Source organism: Saccopteryx bilineata, chromosome X, assembly GCF_036850765.1.
Source record: "Saccopteryx bilineata isolate mSacBil1 chromosome X, mSacBil1_pri_phased_curated, whole genome shotgun sequence".
Lineage (NCBI taxonomy): Eukaryota > Metazoa > Chordata > Mammalia > Chiroptera > Emballonuridae > Saccopteryx > Saccopteryx bilineata.
In genome coordinates, this window is record NC_089502.1 from 74,182,689 (window position 1) to 74,201,569 (window position 18,881).

At 44.7% G+C, this 18,881-nt stretch overlaps 1 protein-coding gene across 1 annotated transcript in view; it reads right to left on the reverse strand.

Moving 5' to 3' along the window:
* The window catches only part of OPHN1 (oligophrenin 1), a 332,026-nt gene extending 325,445 nt beyond the window's left edge, over nt 1-6,581 (reverse strand). Inside the window, exons 1-2 of the mRNA XM_066248964.1 lie at nt 5,866-6,581; nt 5,588-5,745 (exon numbers count right to left, since the gene is read on the reverse strand). Of these exons, the coding sequence (XP_066105061.1) occupies nt 5,588-5,741 (154 nt within the window). The 5' untranslated portion in view covers nt 5,742-5,745; nt 5,866-6,581. The remainder of the gene's footprint in view (nt 1-5,587; nt 5,746-5,865) is intronic.
* Between the last annotated feature and the right edge of the window lie 12,300 nt (nt 6,582-18,881).

Here is an 18,881-nt window from a genome sequence, read left to right on the forward strand (position 1 = left end):
GGTTCGAGACCCCAAGGTTGCCAGCTTGAGTGAGGGCTCATCTGGTTTGAGCAAAAGCTCACCAGCTTGAGCCCAAGGTCACTGGCTCCAGCAAGGGGTTACTCGGTCTGCTGAAGGCCCACGGTCAAGGCATGTATGAGAAAGCAATCAATGAACAATTAAGGTGTTGCAATGCATAATGAAAAACTAATGATTGATGCTTCCCATCTCTCCATCCCTGTCTGTCTGTCCCTCTCTCTGACTCTCTCTCTCTCAGTCTCTGTAAAAAAAAAAAAAAAAAAAAAAAAAAGGATAAAGAAAGTTAAGAATCATTTCACTCATACAATTTCACTCATATACAGGATATAAAACTTCAAGCAACAAATGAAAAAAAAAAACAAGAAAAACAAGCAAACAAAACTAATAGACACGGACAAGAGTGTGGTGGTTACCAGAAAGAAGGGGGTGAAAGAAAGTGAAGTGTAAAGGGGGGTCAAATATATGGTGAAGGAAGATGATTAGACTTTACGTGGTAGGGACACAATGCAATATACAGATCCCGTATCATAGAAATGTGCACTTGAAATGTATTTAACCTTTTATTTACTGATTTCAGCCAGACGAGAAGGGGGGAGAGAGACACACAGGAACACTGATCTGTTCCTACACGTGCCCTGACCTGGGATTGAACCAGCAACCTCTGCTCTTTGGGCCGATGCTCTAACCAACTGAGCTATCCAGCCAGGGTCCTATATAATCTTATTAACCAATATCAACATAGCAAATTAAATTTTAAAAAGTCTTAAGTATTTAACAATTCATGCATAGTCAAGACCTCAATTTTCCATTCCAACCTTATCTTCCAAACCTTCCTTCCTGCATCTCATACTCCAGATGACTTGCATTATTCGCTGTCCCTTCACATTCTCTGTCAGTACCACCACCAAAGCCCTGTCCTGATCACAGCGCAAAGCAGCACAATAAGCAGGGCCTTTGGAGTCAGGCCTGAGTTCTAATTCAGAGTTTTGCCCTTATTAGCTGAGAAAGTTAGTTTAAGGTCTCTAAACTTCAGTTTTCTCATTTTTAAAATAAGAAAAATAATGCTTGCCTGAGATGGAGAGGACTCAGGTTCAAAACCCTGGGGTCACTGGCTTGAGCATAGGCTCACCAGCTTAAGTGTGGGGTTGCTGGCTTGAGTCCAAAGGTCACTGGCTTGAAGACCAAGGTCACTAGCTTGAGCTGAGGCCATTGGCTTGAAGTCCAAGGTGGTTGACTTAAAGCCCAAGGTCGTTGGTTTGAGCAAGACATCACTGGCTTGGCTGGAGCCCCCATCCCACCCTGTCAAGGCACATATGAGAAATGAACAACTAAAGTGCTGCATCTGCCCTGGTCGGTTGGCTCAGTGGTAGAGCGTCGGCCTGGCGTGCAGAAGTCCCGGGTTCGATTCCCGGGCAGGGCACACAGGAGAAGCGCCCATCTGCTTCTCCACCCCTCCCCCTCTCCTTCTTCTCTGTCTCTCTCTTCCCCAACTGCAGCCGAGGCTCCATTGGAGCAAAGATGGCCCAGGCGCTGGGGATGGCTCCTTGGCCTCTGCCCCAGGCGCTAGAGTGGCTCTGGTAGCAACAGAGCAATGCCCCGGAGGGGCAGAGCCTCGCCCCCTGGTGGGCAGAGCGTTGCCCCTGGTGGGCGGGCCAGGTGGATCCCGGTCGGGTGCATGCGGGAGTCTGTCTGTTTTTCACCGTTTCCAGCTTCAGAAAAATAAAAAATAAATAAAGTGCTGCATCTATGAGTTGATGCTTCTCATCTCTTTTTCTTCCTGTCTGTCTGTCCTTGTCTGTCTGTCTCTCTCTCTCTCTCTCTAGAAAAAAACAATGAACAATCCTTACCTCTTAATGCTGTTGCAAGATTTCAATGCCTGGCACATCAGAGAGCTAAACAAGTGGTGTTATTTACTCTGCCTAATTCCAGTGCTCCTTCCTCCATTGCTTTTCCCTGTCCTCCTACCGGGAAAGGAGCTGTCTCTCTAATGTCACACACCATGGTGTCCACCTGTCCCACTCCCATGGCTCTGATCCATATTTACTAACTTATCTGATGTTGAGCTCTACCTATATTTTCTCTGGGAACTCCTTGAGGGCAGGATCCATGTGTGACTCACTCTATCATATCTCTGACAGCCCGAGAACAATGACTTGACTATTGTATGTGCACAAGTATTTAGTGAATGAATGGTACGTGTTCATTGAACTATATATAGCACTTACTAGGTGTATCATGTTCCATTAGGATGTAAGCAAGGGCCATACCACTTGACTGAGTGCTTAGATAATATTAAAACCATATCAGTGCCCAAAACTGCCAACATAAAAACAAAAAACAAACAGAAAAGCAGGCAATACTATTCACCTTCAGAGTGGCAGTGTTTTATTTTCAAAAATTTAAGTTATAATCTTCACCTTATACTCCAACAATTATAAATAGATCATATTTAAAGAGACAGGGATTAACCATTTCTCCAAGAAAAACATATTGAATATCATTAATAATATCAATTACCTCTGACTGCAGATCTATGTACATCTAAATATTCAAATAGGACCTACATTTAATAAATTAAGCATCACACAGAGTTGTGACTAAAACCTTATGTAGAGCTCTATACAAAATCAGAAGCAGAATAAATGTAAGAATCAAATTCCACCTAGACAAACAACTGTCACAAAAACTGCAGCACAGCCTGACCAGGTGGTGGCACAGTGACTAGAGCATCGGACTGGGATGCGAAGGACCCAGGTTCGAGACTCCGAGGTTGCCAGCTTGAGCGTGGGCTCATCTGGTTTGAGCAAAGCTCACCAGCTTGGATCCAAGGTCGCTGGCTTAAGCAAGGGGTTACTCGGTCTGCTGAAGGAACCACGATCAAGGCACATATGAGAAAGCTATCAATGAACAATTAAGGTGCTGCAACAAAAAACTGATGATTGATGCTTCTCATCTCTCTCCGTTCCTGTCTGTGTCCCTATCTATCCCTCTCTCTGACTCTCTCTCTGTCTTTGTAAAAACAAACATACAAACAAACAAAAAAACTTCAGCACAATGCACCATGTTTCATTAGTTCCTAGAAGCACTAGTTGTTGGATTCAATGGTCAACTTCGTAACTTAAATAAATAAAGGTGTTAAGCATTTTCCTGACTTTTTAAATGTCAGACTCCAAATGCCAAAATAAATCCACACATGTGAATACCAAATGAACTGCTGAGACATGCCAATGTGGGGAGTGACATTTTTCCAACAAGATAACAAAAAATATGTTCCCAACTATGTCTGCTGAGGCACTTACCTTCAGAAACCTGTTGACAAGCACACACTCACCAGCAGATACGTTATTAAACTGAAGATGTATTATGAACAACTTAAAATGTTTAGCTGTTTCTGTTACAAAGCACTTTTATATCCATTAACTCCTTTGAGCCTCACAACAACCCTGTAGGTGGGTATAACTGTCTCCACTTTACGATGAAGGGAATGATTTGTGCCATCTTATCCCAAGACGATGAAGTGACTATGGTAACCCAACTTGTAGAAATCCAATTCCCAGCATTCTCTGCTCATTTTTCCTCCACACAAAGCAAAAGCTTACATTTGTTTTCCTCCTGCCTCTGACTCAAACCCTCACCCAGCCAGCACAGCATGAGGAAGCAGGGTTGGAGTACAAACATTACTGTGGTCAAGACCCTGAAATGCAGCACGCCTCTGCCTGTCTCTAAGTACATTTTTAGAATTATTCAACTTAAAGGAAAGAAATGAAGTCTGGGTTAGCTGCTGGGTTTTATTTCCTACCTGTCTTATTTTGGGCTTTCTTTGTATATTATAAACAGAAAATGACCATAAATAGCAAGAAGTCCCCTGAGTCAAAGTACCTGTTGCATCCTTTGCACATATTCCAAGGTCTGGGCCTGCATACTTGTTGGCTCTTATCATGCTCAGTCTCAGAAAAGGAAAGAATAAAAGCTAATAATTGCCCCTAGGTTACAGAACTTTTGCCATTACTCAAATATTTCACTGAACTCGGTTTTTTTTCTTTTTCTTTTATGAATCTTCATCTCTTTGATGTGCCTTAGCTAGTCATTTTTCAGCACAAACATTTTCAGCTTACAGGAGACTTCACACAGTCTCTCCCCTCCTGGAGCTTATGAGGAGCTGCACCTGACTGTGGAGATTGCCCCAGGAATTTGCTGTGATAAGTGAAATGAAAATAAAACCCAAACATGTTCTCCTTTTCCTTTTGGTGAACCTTCATCTTTCTAACTACTCCTTTGGCACAATCTGCTTATCTTTAATCTCTCAGTGAACTTTTCAGTGGGGACACACCCCAAAGCCCGGCCTGTGAGTCTCTAAGGATCAACATCATTAAGGTGCTACCAGGAGTTTAATTTGGGCCACAATAGGACAAACCATTGAACGAGCAAATGCAATCAACTGACCAGGAGGCACTTGGACAACGTATATATTCTGACGAAAGCAGGCAGACGGCATGTGACTACACAAATACCAGCCCGTGCACTGCTGCTCCAAGCCTTCCTCCCTGCTCCTGGTTGGCTGTATCTGCCTTAAGAAGGTCCCTACACTGGATGTAGACACAGTATATTCGGGATAAATCCACTCAGCACAAATTTATAAGCATACAGGACATTTTTGCCAGGGAGTGTGATTTTATTTTTCACAATTCTCTTTCAGCCAAGAAAATAAAAATTATCACTGTACCCAATCACTATTATCCACTTATCTGGGTATATACTTTGGCACAAAGGGTTGATTTGCCTGCACTCTTGTGGGGATATTTATTATTCTTCTCTTACTCCAAGCCTTCTGCCAACCAGAAGAAGTAAAAACTACACACACGATGGGGTGAGTGGGGAGTCCCACAGCTGTCAGCTGTGACCACTGGAAAAGCCAAGCTAGGTGAGATTCCTGGAGTCCCAAGGTCCCATGGCGCCCGACCCCAGCCCTGTGACACGCTCCCTGGGGGCTGGGCTCCTTGTGCAGGGACTAGGCCTGTTTTTGTTCCACACTCAAGCAGAATGCAGTGGCATGTAAGGTCATCCAATAATTCTGAGTTTAGACCCACCTTTACCAGAACCATAGCTCAGTAACTTATAAAGGGAAAAAAAAAATCACTGGAGCAAGTTGCTTTCCTTAGATTCTAAGAAAACAACTTGCCAAGGGGAACGTTTTACCCACCCCACCCCCATGCTTACTGGAGCAACCAGAGACCAAGACAAAACCACCACTCAAGCTGCTGGCCTTAATTCCCAATTCTTTGCAAGGTGCTGGGCCAATTACTCGGTCAGCTTGGATGTCCCATTGCGGCAGACATGGGTGCTAGACATGTCTGACAGTATAGGCAGATTGTCCCTTTGGAACAAGAACGTGCCATGATAGCTGCAGAGCAAGAGGGTCCCTGGCATAGCTACAGATCCTGCCTTACAAGGTCAAGGCCACTCGAGGGAAAGGCCCAACGCCCTGGATCCTCCCTTCCGCCTGCGGGTGAAGAGCTCAAAGACCAGAGTTCGGGGATCAAGGAAAAACCTCACTGAAGCGTTCACTTACTTCTCATAGCGCTGATCAGCGCGTTGCCGTCTTTGATCACGTCTTTGATGAATTTATTGGTCCTCTCCAGCTCCTGCTCGTAACACTTGAGCCTCTCGCGGAAATTGGGGCTGTCTAGGTAGCAGTCGCTGAACTCCAGAGGGGGATGTCCCATGGCTCTGATGGTGGGGGTTGGAAGGAGAAAGGAAAGATACAAAGACCGAGAGCATCAGTGGCACAGTAGGGGGAGCAGATGGGAGGGATCGCTGGCAGCCTCCCTCCCTTTGATGGACAGGTACCTGTTCTGATAAGATTCCAGGGGAGATCCGGTTGGTCTGGACCGGAAACGGGCGCCCCGGCGACTGCTTCAGGTGACTGGGAACGCTAACTACTGCGGTCGGATCCCGGCGGGGCGCCGCCTAGCACTCAGCACCCCACTACACCCCAGGCATCGCTTCCCCAGACAGGCTGCAGACACCGCAGCCGGCTCGCCGCCGGACACCCGCCGGATCCTTATAAGCAATTGCAAACGTGACACTTCAGTCCGCCCAGAGTGTAGGCGGGGGTGAGAGCTGGGGTGGGAGCCGCCTCTCCTCTGTCCTCGCTCCTCGCTTCCGAGCTAACAGATTTCCTCCGCCGAACTCCGCGGGCCACCGGACCGCGCGCTCCCCTCCCCCTTCTTAAAGCATCGCCCGCGCCCCGCCGGGCGGAGCGCTGGGACCAAGCCGGGCAGCCGGGCTCCCTTGCTCGCTGTCCTCCTTGCACCCTGGGCTCCTGTTGCCGGAGTCCTGCGGCTCCCAGGAGTTTTTCCTGGTCCCGAGGAGCTGGCCGACTGTCCAGTTAGGCGCCGGAGGGGTTAAGCCGCGGCGACAATGAAACGTAGCCTTCCTCCAGGGACATCCGAGTGCGAAGAGGAGGGCGAGAGCGCGGCACAATAGCCGCGGTGGCCGGCGCTTCCCTACGGAAACTGGGGAGCAGTCAGCCCCCTAGGACTCCAGCTGGAAAGCGTGGCGGTCTGGGAGATGTAGTCTTTCCGCCTCGCGCCCTGGGACTCCTCCCTGCGAGCTCAGAGCACCGCGCCCGGGCGTCGGCTCCCCCGCCCGCGGGCCTGCCCGGCCTCGGGGGCAGGTGTGCCGCGCCGGGGTCTTGAGTGGAAGGTTTCAGGAACTGGAGCAGAACCCGGGAGGGGTTGCAGGAGGCCATTTGTCACGTACCACTGTTTGGCTGCATTGTTTGTTTTCCTTTCAGCCTCCCTCTGACCTACCAACTTCTTTCTCTCTACCCTGTACCGTCTTCAAGGTCTCTTGCTGTAATTCCCATGGCCCTTAGAACTGCGGGGTGACTGCTACACCCGGACCTCTATGTTAAGGTCAGAACTCTAGCCAAAAGAAATGGGGGCGTGACTAGGAGTTAACTTTTTCCTGAATAGGACCTCAGAGTATGGTTTTCGTGACCCAGGTCATTGCATAGGCCGCGGAAAAGCACATGATTTTCCATGGGTAAATGGAAAACCTAAGAAGAGGATGTTACAGATTGCCTTGCAGCTTACCAGAGAGGCTTCTTGTCCACTGTCCACTGCAGAACAGGGGCTGCTCTTACCAGGTGGCTGCCTTGAGATTAAGAGTATCCAAGGGCTGGGAAATAGTGTGTACATGGGCAAAAAGGCCCATTTTGATTTTGGAGAAGGGTTTAAGATTGCAGTGCCCTGTGAAGAAAGTTAAGGAATGCCCAAAGTGAAGGGGTTCTAAATAGAGTAATAACAGCTGATTCACCTGTCCTAGTTCCCTAAGGCTGCTGTAACAAATTGCCACAAATTTGGTGACATAAACCAACACAAATTTATTATTCTACAGTTCTGGAAGTCAGAGGTCAGAAATGGACCTCACTGACCTAGAATCAAGGTGTCATCAGGCTGTATCCCTTTCTGTAAGCTATGGGGAAAATCTCTATCCTTGCCTAACCAGCTTCTAGGAACTGTCCATACCCATAGCCCCCTTCCTCTGCCTTCACAGCCGGCAGTGCTTATCAGCTCATTCTCCCCCTACATCTCTACATGGCTGTGACACTGGCTCTCCAGCCTCCCTCTTTCACTTCCAAGAACCCACCGAATAACTCAGGACAATCTCCCCACCTCAAGATCCTTAACTTGCACATCTGCAAAGTCTCTTGCCATACAAGGTAACACAGGTTCCAGGAATTAGGGCAGTGGTTCTCAAACTTTTTAAAGTTGGGGCACATTTAAAATCCTACAAATAATTGTAGGCACACTATATACAAATTTCTGAGAAATATGTTATAATAATTAAGTCAAATATAAAGTCCAAGTGTGTTTTTATGATAATTAAACAAAATAAATATGACAAAATTAACTTTATTCTGACATTAAAAAACATTTTTATGCCCTGGCTGGTTGGCTCAATGGTAGAGCGTCGGCCTGGCGTGCGGGAGTTCCGGGTTTGATTCCCGGCCAGGGCACACAGGAGAGACACCTATGGGCTTCTCCACCCCTCCCCCTCTCCTTCCTCTCTGTCTCTCTCTTCTCCTCCCACAGCCGAGGCTCCATTGGAGCAAGGTTTGCCCGGGCGCTGAGGATGGCTCTGTGGCTTCTGCCTCAGGCGCTAGAATGGCTCTGATTGCGGCAGAGCGATGCCCCAGATGGGCAGAGCATCGCCCCCTGGTGGGCATGCCGGGTGGATCCCGGTCAGGTGCATGTGGGAGTCTGTCTGACTATCTCCCTGTTTCCAACTTCAGAAAAATAAAAAATAATAATAATAATTAAAAAAAAAAACATTTTTATGTTACATTTTTTTGAGTTATGCTTTATAGAATTCATAAAAAAGAGGGGTTAAAAAATTTAAAATACGACAAAAAAGTTATCTTTTTATATTCTTAGTAAGATTTAGTAAATTTGGCAGGCCCTGGCACAAATGTGTTAAGTTTTTTCATTCTTGTGTTTATGAGAAACATGAGCCTGATCTCTCTGTCCTAGCGATTTCTTCAATGTTTGGGCATATATTTGAAAGGTAAACTCTCATTTCCTTGTCAATACATTGAAGAATTCCTTTCTTTTTACTCTTATTTTGAGTGCAGAAAACCCCCACCATTCATATCATCTTAACTTTACACCAAACAAAGGATAGAAGAAACTTGCCTCCAGTCTTTTCAGGGAACATGGGGGGTAATGTAAACAATCTAGCACCACAGCTTAACAGCCTTTTGCAACCTAATCAGGCAAGTGAGGTGGGGGTTTGGGCAGACTGTCAGTTTACAGCCAATTCCCCACACCTCTGTCCCCCAAAAATCTAAACTCCAAAAACCTGATTGGTTTTTTAGTCCCCAACAGGCACATATTTCTCTGTGCACCTGGAAATCTAGGGCACACCAGTGCACCCTGGCACACACTTTGAGAACCACTGGATTAGGGAATAGCATCTTTTGGAGGAACATTCTTCTAACATCCATACAATGTATAATCCGATAACCCACCTCCCTAATCCTTTCAACAATCCTATTAGATAAGTATTATTCTTGTACCCATTTAAAGATGAAATAGCTGAGTCAAAGAGAGATTACATCACTTACCCAAAGACACACAGCTAGTTTAGTGGCAGTGCTTGAACTTGACCCTAGCCTGGCTGGTTCTAGAGACACTGCTCTTAACCACTTTGTTATATCGCAGCATAGCACAGTCCAACAAGGAAACACCTTATAAAAATTAATGAGTATGCCTGACCTGTGGTGGTGCAGTGGATAACACATCGACCTGGAAATGCTGAGGTCACTGGTTTGAAACCCTGGGTTTGCCTGATCAAGGCACATATGGGAGTTGATGCTTCCAGCTCCTCCCCCCTTCTCTCTCTCTGTCTCTCTCTCTCTCCCTCTTTCTCTCCTCTCTAAAAATGAATAAAGAAAAAAAAAGATTAAAAAAAATTAATGAGTAGCCACATCCTATTATAGCATTTTATTTCCTACTCTTTTTTTTATATTTTTAACATTATTTTTATTTTTATTAAATATTTGTCTGCAAGCCAGATGCAGCCATCAAAAGGGCCACATCTGGCTCACGAGCCATAGGTTCCTGACCCCTGTTTTAGTCCATTTACATTTTTTTTTGTATTTTTCTGAAGTTGGAAACAGGGAGGCAGTCAGACAGACTCCCGCATGTGCCTGACTGGGATTCACCTGGTATGCCCACCAGGGGGCGATGCTCTGCCCGTCTAGGGCATTGCTCTGCCGCAATCAGAGCCATTCTAGCACCTGAGGCAGAGGCCACAGAGTCATCCTCAGCGCCGGGCCAACTTTGCTCCAATGGAGCCTTGGCTGCAGGAAGGGAAGAGAGAGACAGAGAGGAAGGAGAGGGGGTGAGTGGAGAAGCAGATGGGTGCTTCTCCTGTGTGCCCTGGCTGGGAATCGAACCCAGGTCTTCTGCACACCAGGCCGACGCTCTACCACTGAGCCAACCGTATTTCCTACTCTTTTTATCTTTATCTTATCTTTATTCCCTACCCTTTTCTTCTTTATGAGAAAATGCCCCAAATGGGCTTTAAAAGCACCAATTCAGGTACTAAGGGTTTCCTATAGCATTCATTCAGTAATTTGACAAACATTTATTGAATGGCTGCTACATGCCCTGACTTACAGAGCCTATACTTATATTTTCATTACTATGAACATTAACCATTGATGTTATTGATGTTAGGTACAGTCATGCTCATCTAACTTCCCATACTCAGAGTGGTATTTTTAAATTTTTCATGTATTTATTTTAGAGAGAGAGAAAGGGAGAGACAGAAACATCAATCTGTTCCTGCATGCGCCTTAACAGGAAATCAAGCCCACAACTTTTACATATCGGGAAGATGCTCCAACCAAACAAACTATCCAGCCAGGACGCAAAGTGTTGTATAGTCAGTCACCTGTGTTATCCTTTATCTAGACAAAGAAACTAAAGTGCAGAGGAAAACAAATGCCCTGGACCAAATCCCAAAGAAGAAATAGGGTTAAAATTAGAACTCAGTCCTTCAGATAATAGCTGCCCTAGTTGAACATTATCCTAAATGCTTTGCACATACTATGCCTAACGCTTACAACAACTCAATAACTTGGAGTCTTCAAATTTTTTTTCACATAACCCCTAAAAGAATTTTGAGAAGCTATGTACTTCCTCACACATTTTTTTTAATTTTTTTTTCAGAGAGAGGGATAGACAGGGACAGACAGACAGAAACGGAGAGAGATGAGAAGCATCAATCATTAGTTTTTCATTGCGTATTGCAACACCTTAGTTGTTCATTGATTGCTTTCTCATATGTGCCTTGACCACGGGCCTTCAGCAGACCGAGTAACCCCTTGCTAGAGCCAGCGACCTTGGGTTCACGCTGGTGGACTTTTTTTTTTTTTGCTCAAACCAGATGAGCCCGTGCTCAGTTTGGCAACCTCGGGGTCTCGAACCTGGGTCCTCTGCATCCCAGTCCAATGCTCTATCCACTGCGCCACCGCCTGGTCAGGCATTCCTCACACATTTTTAGGTTGACATCTACATTTTGTTATCACGTTTAAATAGTTGCAAAAGGTGTAATTTCTAGCATACCATACATATTGACAATTACAAATAAAACATAGTACTCTTTTAAGGGTTTTCACTGGATTTACCATCAAACATTAAACACATACCAAAACAAAAGTGTAAATTTTCCTTTAACTTTCAAAAACTTTACATTGTTCCTTTTTTCTCCTTGAAATAAAATGTCCATGCATTCTACCCACAGTGTTGTATTCTATCATAAAGTATATTTATACTTACAGTTTTCTGTTGATCCCCATATTGAATTTCTCTGCAACAAAACATGTCCATAAATAGAAACTGAATAATTTTCATTTCCTTTTAATGATAAGGCTCCAAGTACAGTCTTCTGGATTGACTTACAATTATTTCAATTATTATGTACACACAATAGATAAAAATAACAGGAAGACAGACATTATGATTATTGTTATTAAACATAAAACAAAATTTTATTGCAAATACATATCTTAGTGAGATGGATGGGGAAGAGGTACGTTATATAGGGCCTTGAGTTAAAGAAGGTTCCTGGATATAAAAAAAAAAGAAAAGAAAAGAAAGAAAGAGAGAGAGAGAAAGAAAGAAAAAGAAGTTTACTGGATATCCCTAATTGAAATCATTGCTTTATTTAGCCCCAAGGGTTTTTATATGCTGGATCAAAGTATCATAATAAGATTTCTGACTTTTGAAAGATATGTTTTCCTTTTGACAGACTAAGAAAGGCAAACATGGGGTGGTTCTCAGGTAAATTGTTTTTGTTTGTTTTTTTTTATTTTTTTTTATTTTATTTATTCATTTTAGAGAGAAGAGAGAAAGGGAGAGAGACAGAGAGAGAAGGTGAGGAGGAGCTAGAAGCATCAACTCCCATATGTGCCTTGACCAGGCAAGCCCAGGGTTTCAAACCGGTGACCTCAGCATTTCCAGGTCGACACTTTATCCACTGCGCCACCACAGGTCAGGCCTCAGATAAATTGTTTTTAAGAACCCATATTAAAGGAGGTTGGGGATTTGGAACTTTGCTTCCTTCTCAGCTCTATTCATAATTACCAAAACTTGGAAGGAACCCAGATGTCCTTCACTAGGTGAATGGACAAATAAACTGTGGTCCATCCAGACAATGCAAGAAATGAGTTACCATGACAGGAAAGACATGGGGAATCTTAAATGCACATATGACTAAGTAAAAGAAGCTAATCTGTATGGTGCCAACTATATGATATTCTGGAGAAGACAAAACTGTGAAAACAGTAAAAAGAAGTCCTGGCTGGTTGGTTCAGTGGTAGAGTGTTGGCCCAGTGTGTGGATGTCCTGGGTTCAGTTTCTGGTCAGGATGCAATGGAGAAGTGACCATCCGCTTCTCCACCGCTCCCCCTTTCACTTCTCTCTCTCTTTCTCTCCCTCTCTTACTCTGTCATCCTCTTCTGCAGTCATGGCTCAATTGGAGCAAGTTGGCCCTGGGAAATAAGGATGGTTCCATAGCCTCCACCTCAGACGCTAAGAAGAACTCAGTTGCTGAGCAACAGAGCAACACCCCAGATGGGCAGAGCATCGCCCCCTAGTGGGCTTGCCAGGTTGATTCCGGTTGGGGTGCATGCAGGAGTCTGTCTCTGCCTCTTCTCCTCTCGCTGATAAGAAAATAAATAGTAAAAGGAACAGTGACAGCCAGGGGGTGGAGACCCAGGGCTGTGACATGAGTAGGTGAAATACAAAAGGAGGGCAGTGAAAATATTCTGTGTGACATCGTAATGGTGAATATATGTGATTATACATTTGTCCAAACCTATAGAATGCACAACACCAAGAGTGCATACACCCTGAAGTGAATTGTGGACTCTGGGTGATAGATTCATCAGCAGTAACAAGTATCCCGCTGCGGTGGGGAATGTTGATGAGACACGCTGTGCGTGGGTGTGGGGCAGGTGTATATGAGAAATCTTCTGTACTTCCTTCTCAATTGCTGTGACCCTAAAACTGTTCTAAAAAATAAATGTTTTTAAATGTTCAGGCTGCCTGATCTGTGGTGGCATACTGGATAAAGTATTGACCTGGAGTGCTGAGGATGCAGGTTCAAAACCCCAGGCTTGCCTGGTCAAGGCACATACGAGAAGCAACTACTATGATTTGGTGTTTTACACTCCTCTCTCCCCCGCCTTTCTCTCTCTCTCTCTCTTCTCTCTAAATCAGTAAATAAAATATTTTTTTTTAATGTTCAGGCAGACAAATTCCATTTTCCCTGTTTCTTGTATGTCAAGGTAATAGCACCTTCACAGTGTTAACATGCCACATATGTCCATCCCTCTAGAATTCCAATACTTGCACTGCATGGAGCACAAGACAGAGTGTGTATCAGCTCCACAGCCTTATCGCATGCTCACCTTGCCACCAGTTCTAGCCTAGCCCAATCCTGTACTACCATTGGCACCATTCCCAGACCCAACCTTGGCTCTGGCCCATTCTCTGCTTTGAAGGCACTTGACCTACTTTCTTTCTTTAACCTAAGCCAAAATTTTAGGAGCTCTAAGTGGGAAATGGTTGAAGAAAGGAAAAATCCTTTTCCATAGTTCTCCATACATCCAGCTCTCCACTTACAACACTCTCTTCATGTCTCCCCTTTTGATGTTTCTTGGTGAAAAAAGTCATGAATTCATTGCTTTAAAAATGTGGTCTATTTTAATCTATGTGATCAACTATCACCAACCATTTTTTATTTATAAGATTTATAAGAGTGTAAAGCCAGTTGCCACGTCCACCATCACAGCCACTTGGCCCATGCAGGTTGGCATTAGATTCAGACAAACGGTAATGAAACAATGGAGCCAAGAACTAGTGGGCCATTACCTTTAATCCTAGCTTGTACACGGCGGGCAAGAAAAAACAGACACTGGGCTTCAAAACCCACTCATTCAGTGCTCACAAAGCTAATGACTTATCCGAGTTTTCTAGAATCAAAGGTTTCTTTTTTTTATTTTAATTTTATTTATTTATTTGTTTGTTTATTTATTTATTTATTTATTTATTACAGATACAGAGAGTGAGTCAGAGAGAGGGATAGACAGGGACAGACAGACAGGAACAAAGAGAGATGAGAAGCATCAATCATTACTTTTTCATTGCACGTTGCAACACCTTAGTTGTTCATTGATTGCTTTCTCATATGTGCCCTGACCGCGGGCCTTCAGCAGACCGAGTAACCCCTTGTTGGACCCAGCGACCTTGCGTTCAAGCTGGTAGGCTTTTACTCAAACCGGATGAGTCCGTGCTCAAGCTGGCGACGTCGGGGTCTCGAACCTGGGTCCTTGTATCCTAGTCCAATGCTCTATCCACTGCACCACCTCCTGGTCAGGCTAGAATCAAAGGTTTCCTCACCAGCCTTATTCACCTCTGTTTCTCATCTCCTTCTCTCTGCACAAACTCTGCACTAACTGGCTTCTCCTTCAGCACTCCACCATCTTGGCTGCCTCTCTTCTCCTCCACGTGGCCTTTTTCTGCTCTCTGCTCTCCAGTGCTAATCTCAGGAACCAAGAGAGAGTAAGCTCCCAGTCTGCCCCATTTTATATTGTAGAAATCAAAACCTTTAATCCAATATACAAACAGGGAAGTCTCTGATACAAAGTCACTTATCTGAAGCATAATGGGATTCCTCATGAGAGTGCACCACCCCAGGGTGGGAAAGGCTTAGTCTTAAAACTAAGCCTTAGGCCTGACCAGGAGGTGGCACAGTGGATAGAGCATCGGACTGGGATGCAGAGGACCCAGGTTCGAGACCTCGAGGTCCCCAGCTTGAGTGTGGACTCATCTGGTTTGAGCAATGCTCACCAGCTTGGACCCAAGATCGCTGGCTCGAGCAAGGGGTTACTCGGTCTACTGAGGGCCCACGGTCAAGGCACATATGAGAAAGCAATCAATGAATAACTAAGGTGCTGCAACGCGCAATGAAAAACTAATGACTGATGCTTCTCATCTCTCTTCGTTCCTGTCTGTTATCTATTCCTCTCTCTGACTCTCTCTCTCTCTTTCTGTAAAAAACACACACGAAAAAACAAACAAACTAACGTTAGGCTATAACGACTCTGCCAGTTTACAGCCTATCTCCCACACCAAAAGCAAGCAAACATATTTAAAAACTTATTTGACCAACAAAGAGTCACGGTTGCCATCACACTTTCATATCAGCAGGACCATATCAAAGCTTTGTCCTGGTAAGGACCTGGGTATTTTCTCCATGTGGTCATTTTCTGTGTTCATTTTGATTTCCAATAAGCCAGAGTTCAAAACAAAACCCAACAGAGCTTATTTTAATTTTGAGAGATATTATAGGAGAGATGAAAACATGGCTGTTTACTTTTAAACTCCCAGAAAGATATCAATACTAACCATTCCAGCTTAGTAGTCATACAAGTCTTCAAACAATGGTTTGGATTAATGACATGAGGGGAGGTTTACACATCTCATTGTGGCAACAGGCTTTCAGATTTCCATATGATTTCATCTTGTATCTGTTTCTAAGTAGTAACTAAATAAACATGATTAAATACCTGTGACTTTGCGTATCATCTTATGTGGTTATTTTCACTCATATCACATAGTACATTACATAGTTTTTTATTTTTTATTTTTTTAATTTTTTTTTTTACAGAGAGAGAGAGTCAGAGAGAGGGAAAGACAGGAACGGAGAGATGAGAAGCATCAATCATTAGTTTTTCGTGGCGCATTGTGACACCTTGTTGTTCATTGATTACTTTCTCATATATGCCTTGACTGCGGGCCTTCAGCAGACCAAGTAACTCCTTGCTTGAGCCAGTGACCTTGGGTCCAAGCTGGTGAGCTTTTTGCTCAAGCCAGATGAGCCTGTGCTCAAGCTGGCGACCTCGGGGTCTTGAACCTGGGTCCTCGGCATCCCAGTCCGATGCTCTATCCACTGCGCCACCGTCTGGTCAGGCATTACATACTTTTTTAAAAACACAATTACTGGACTGACAATTTGAGTAACATAAAACAACTAAAATATTTTCCAAAAGATTTCTAGCCCTGGGCTCTGGCCAGTTGGCTCAGTGGTAGAGCGTCGGCCTGGTGTGCAGAAGTCCTGGGTTCAATTCCCAGCCAGGGCACACAGGAGAAGCGCCCATCTGCTTCTCCACCCCCACCCCTCCTTCCTCTCTGACTCTCTCTTCCCCTCCCGCAGCCGAGGCTCCACTGGAGCAAAGATGGCCCGGGCGCTGGGGATGGCTCCTTGGCCTCTGCCCCAGGCGCTAGAGTGGCTCTGGTCAAGGCAGAGCGACGCCCCGGAGGGGCAGAGAATTGCCCTCTGGTGGGCAGAGCGTCGCCCCCTGGTGGGCGTGCCGGGTGGATCCCGGTCGGGCGCATGCGGGAGTCTGTCTGTCTCTCCCTGTTTCCAGCTTCAGAAAAATACAAAAAAAAAAATATTTCTAGCCCTGGAAGTGATAAGACATGAAGAAGTCATAAGGTAATTGACTGTAACAAACTCTTTTAGTTTCTCCTAAAATAAAGCAACACAAAATAAAACATGCAATTCTTTCTAATTTTTTTCTTACTTTTTTTTATATCCTACTTATGTGGGATATATATTTATCCTTCTTTAACCCCCTCTCCCCCTATAATTCTTTCCAATTTTTTAAATTAATTAATTAATTAATTTATTTATATATTTTTACAGAGACAGAGAGAGAGAGTCAGAGACAGGGACAGACAGACAGGAATGGAGAGATGAGAAGCATCAATCATTAGTTTTTCGTTGTGTGTTGCAACACCTTAGTTGTTCATTGATTGCTCTCTCATATGTGCCTTGACCGCGGGCCTTCAGCAGACCGAGTAACCCCTTGCTGGAGCCAGCGACCTTGGGCTGGTGAGCCTTACTCAAACCAGCGACATGCTCAAGCTGGCGACCTCGGGGTCTTGAACCTGGGTCTTCCGCATCCCAGTCCGACACTCTATCCACTGCATCACTGCCTGGTCAGGCTCTTTCCAATTTTTAAATCTCTTTTTTTCATGATTAAAACAAGCAGTAGACAAATACTCAGAATAATATCACTGACTACAAATGGATATTCATTTATTCTTAAAGTAAACTATTAAGACATAAAATAAAGGATTTTAATAAGGTATTATAGAACAATATATATTAGTCCTTTTTCCACAATTTTACAACAATTTCATGCTGGCAATTTAATAAATGACACATCAGACAATGGACACGATGATGGTTGTCTAAGAAGGCAAAAGTATGGTGGTAATGCTCTGGCAAGGAGCCAGAACACACCAAACATGCTTTCTCTCTCTAGTTGTTAAACCAACATTACCACAGGAAGGAAACTGGTTTCAGAACCGTACTAAGGAAGATGGTGGCGTAAATAAATGTGGTACTCACATCCTCCCACAACCACATGAAAAAAACAATGAAGCTACAGAACAACCATCACGCAGAACCACCTAAAATCTAGCTGACTGGAAGGCCTACAACTGAGAATATACAGAAATCATGTCATATTGGTAGGAGGAGCTGAGATGCGGAATAGGTTGGTCTCACATGGCGGATGAAAATCGGGAAGGATATCTTGGCTGTGAATTTTCCCCCTGAGGAGTGAGGAGTCCAAGCCCCACAGCAGGCTCCATTCCCAGGGTTCCAGTGCCAGGAAGAGAAATCCCCATAACTTCTACTGTTCTCTTTTGTTTCCATGTGGTAGGTAGAGCTGGAGACAAAAGAGAAATCCCCATAACTTTTACTGGCCATAAAAAGCAGAGCTAAATGTGTTTGAGGAAGATGGAGGACTGACGGAGTCCCAGGCAGCAACTTTTAAAGGGCTTGTGCATAGACTTACTCAGAATCAGTTCCTCTGAGCGCCAGTGCTGAGGCAGCAGCATAAAAAGCACCAGGGACATACAGGACGGAACAGAAGTATCTGGCATCAGAGTAAGTGAGAGCTGGAAGGGCAGCTTTCTCCCAGATGTAAGTGCTGGCAGAGGATCATTGTTCCTTTTCTGAGTCCTTAACCCACAGATCAAGCAGGTGGGCGCCATATACAAGTCTTCATCAACCTGGTTATCATTTTTCCCCACCCAAGTGATTCCCTGAGACCCCACTCCACCCAACCTGTAGCCCCTACCAAATTGTTTCCAGTGGTTTTTCCATGACAACACTTTGTCTTAATTCATGCTTTAGACTTTCCTAAAATATCACAAACAGGCCTGACCTGTGGTGGCACAGTGGGTAAAAGCATCAACCTGGAACACTGAGGTCGCCAGTTCAAAACCTCGGGCTTCCCTGGTCAAGGCACATATGGAAGTTGATGCTTTCTGCTCCTCCCTCCCTTCTCTCTCTCTCTCTCTCTCCTCTCTCTAAAATAAATAAATAAATAAATCTAAAAAAATGTTTAAAAAAATATCACAAATAAGCAGTATCTAGCCTTGGCATGCCCCATACCTCTCATTAAGTGGCCCTAGGCCAGGTGCTAACAGCAGCTGGTCTTAGTTCTCATCTTGGCCTTCCCTGAGCACCTCCAATCCTAGCACAAGTAGTAGCCATCTTCAGATTGCCTTGTAGCTCATGCTGGGTGGCTCCAGGCATGGCACAGATGATTCTGACCTTGGCCTGAACCTCCTGAGAGGCCCCAGAGACAAAGCACTTGGTGGACTGTTTCAGACCTCATTGAAAACCCCCCAAACCACCACCACAAGTGACACACTCAGGAGTCAGACTCAGTGAGCAGCAGAACCTCACTGAAGTAATTCCATCTC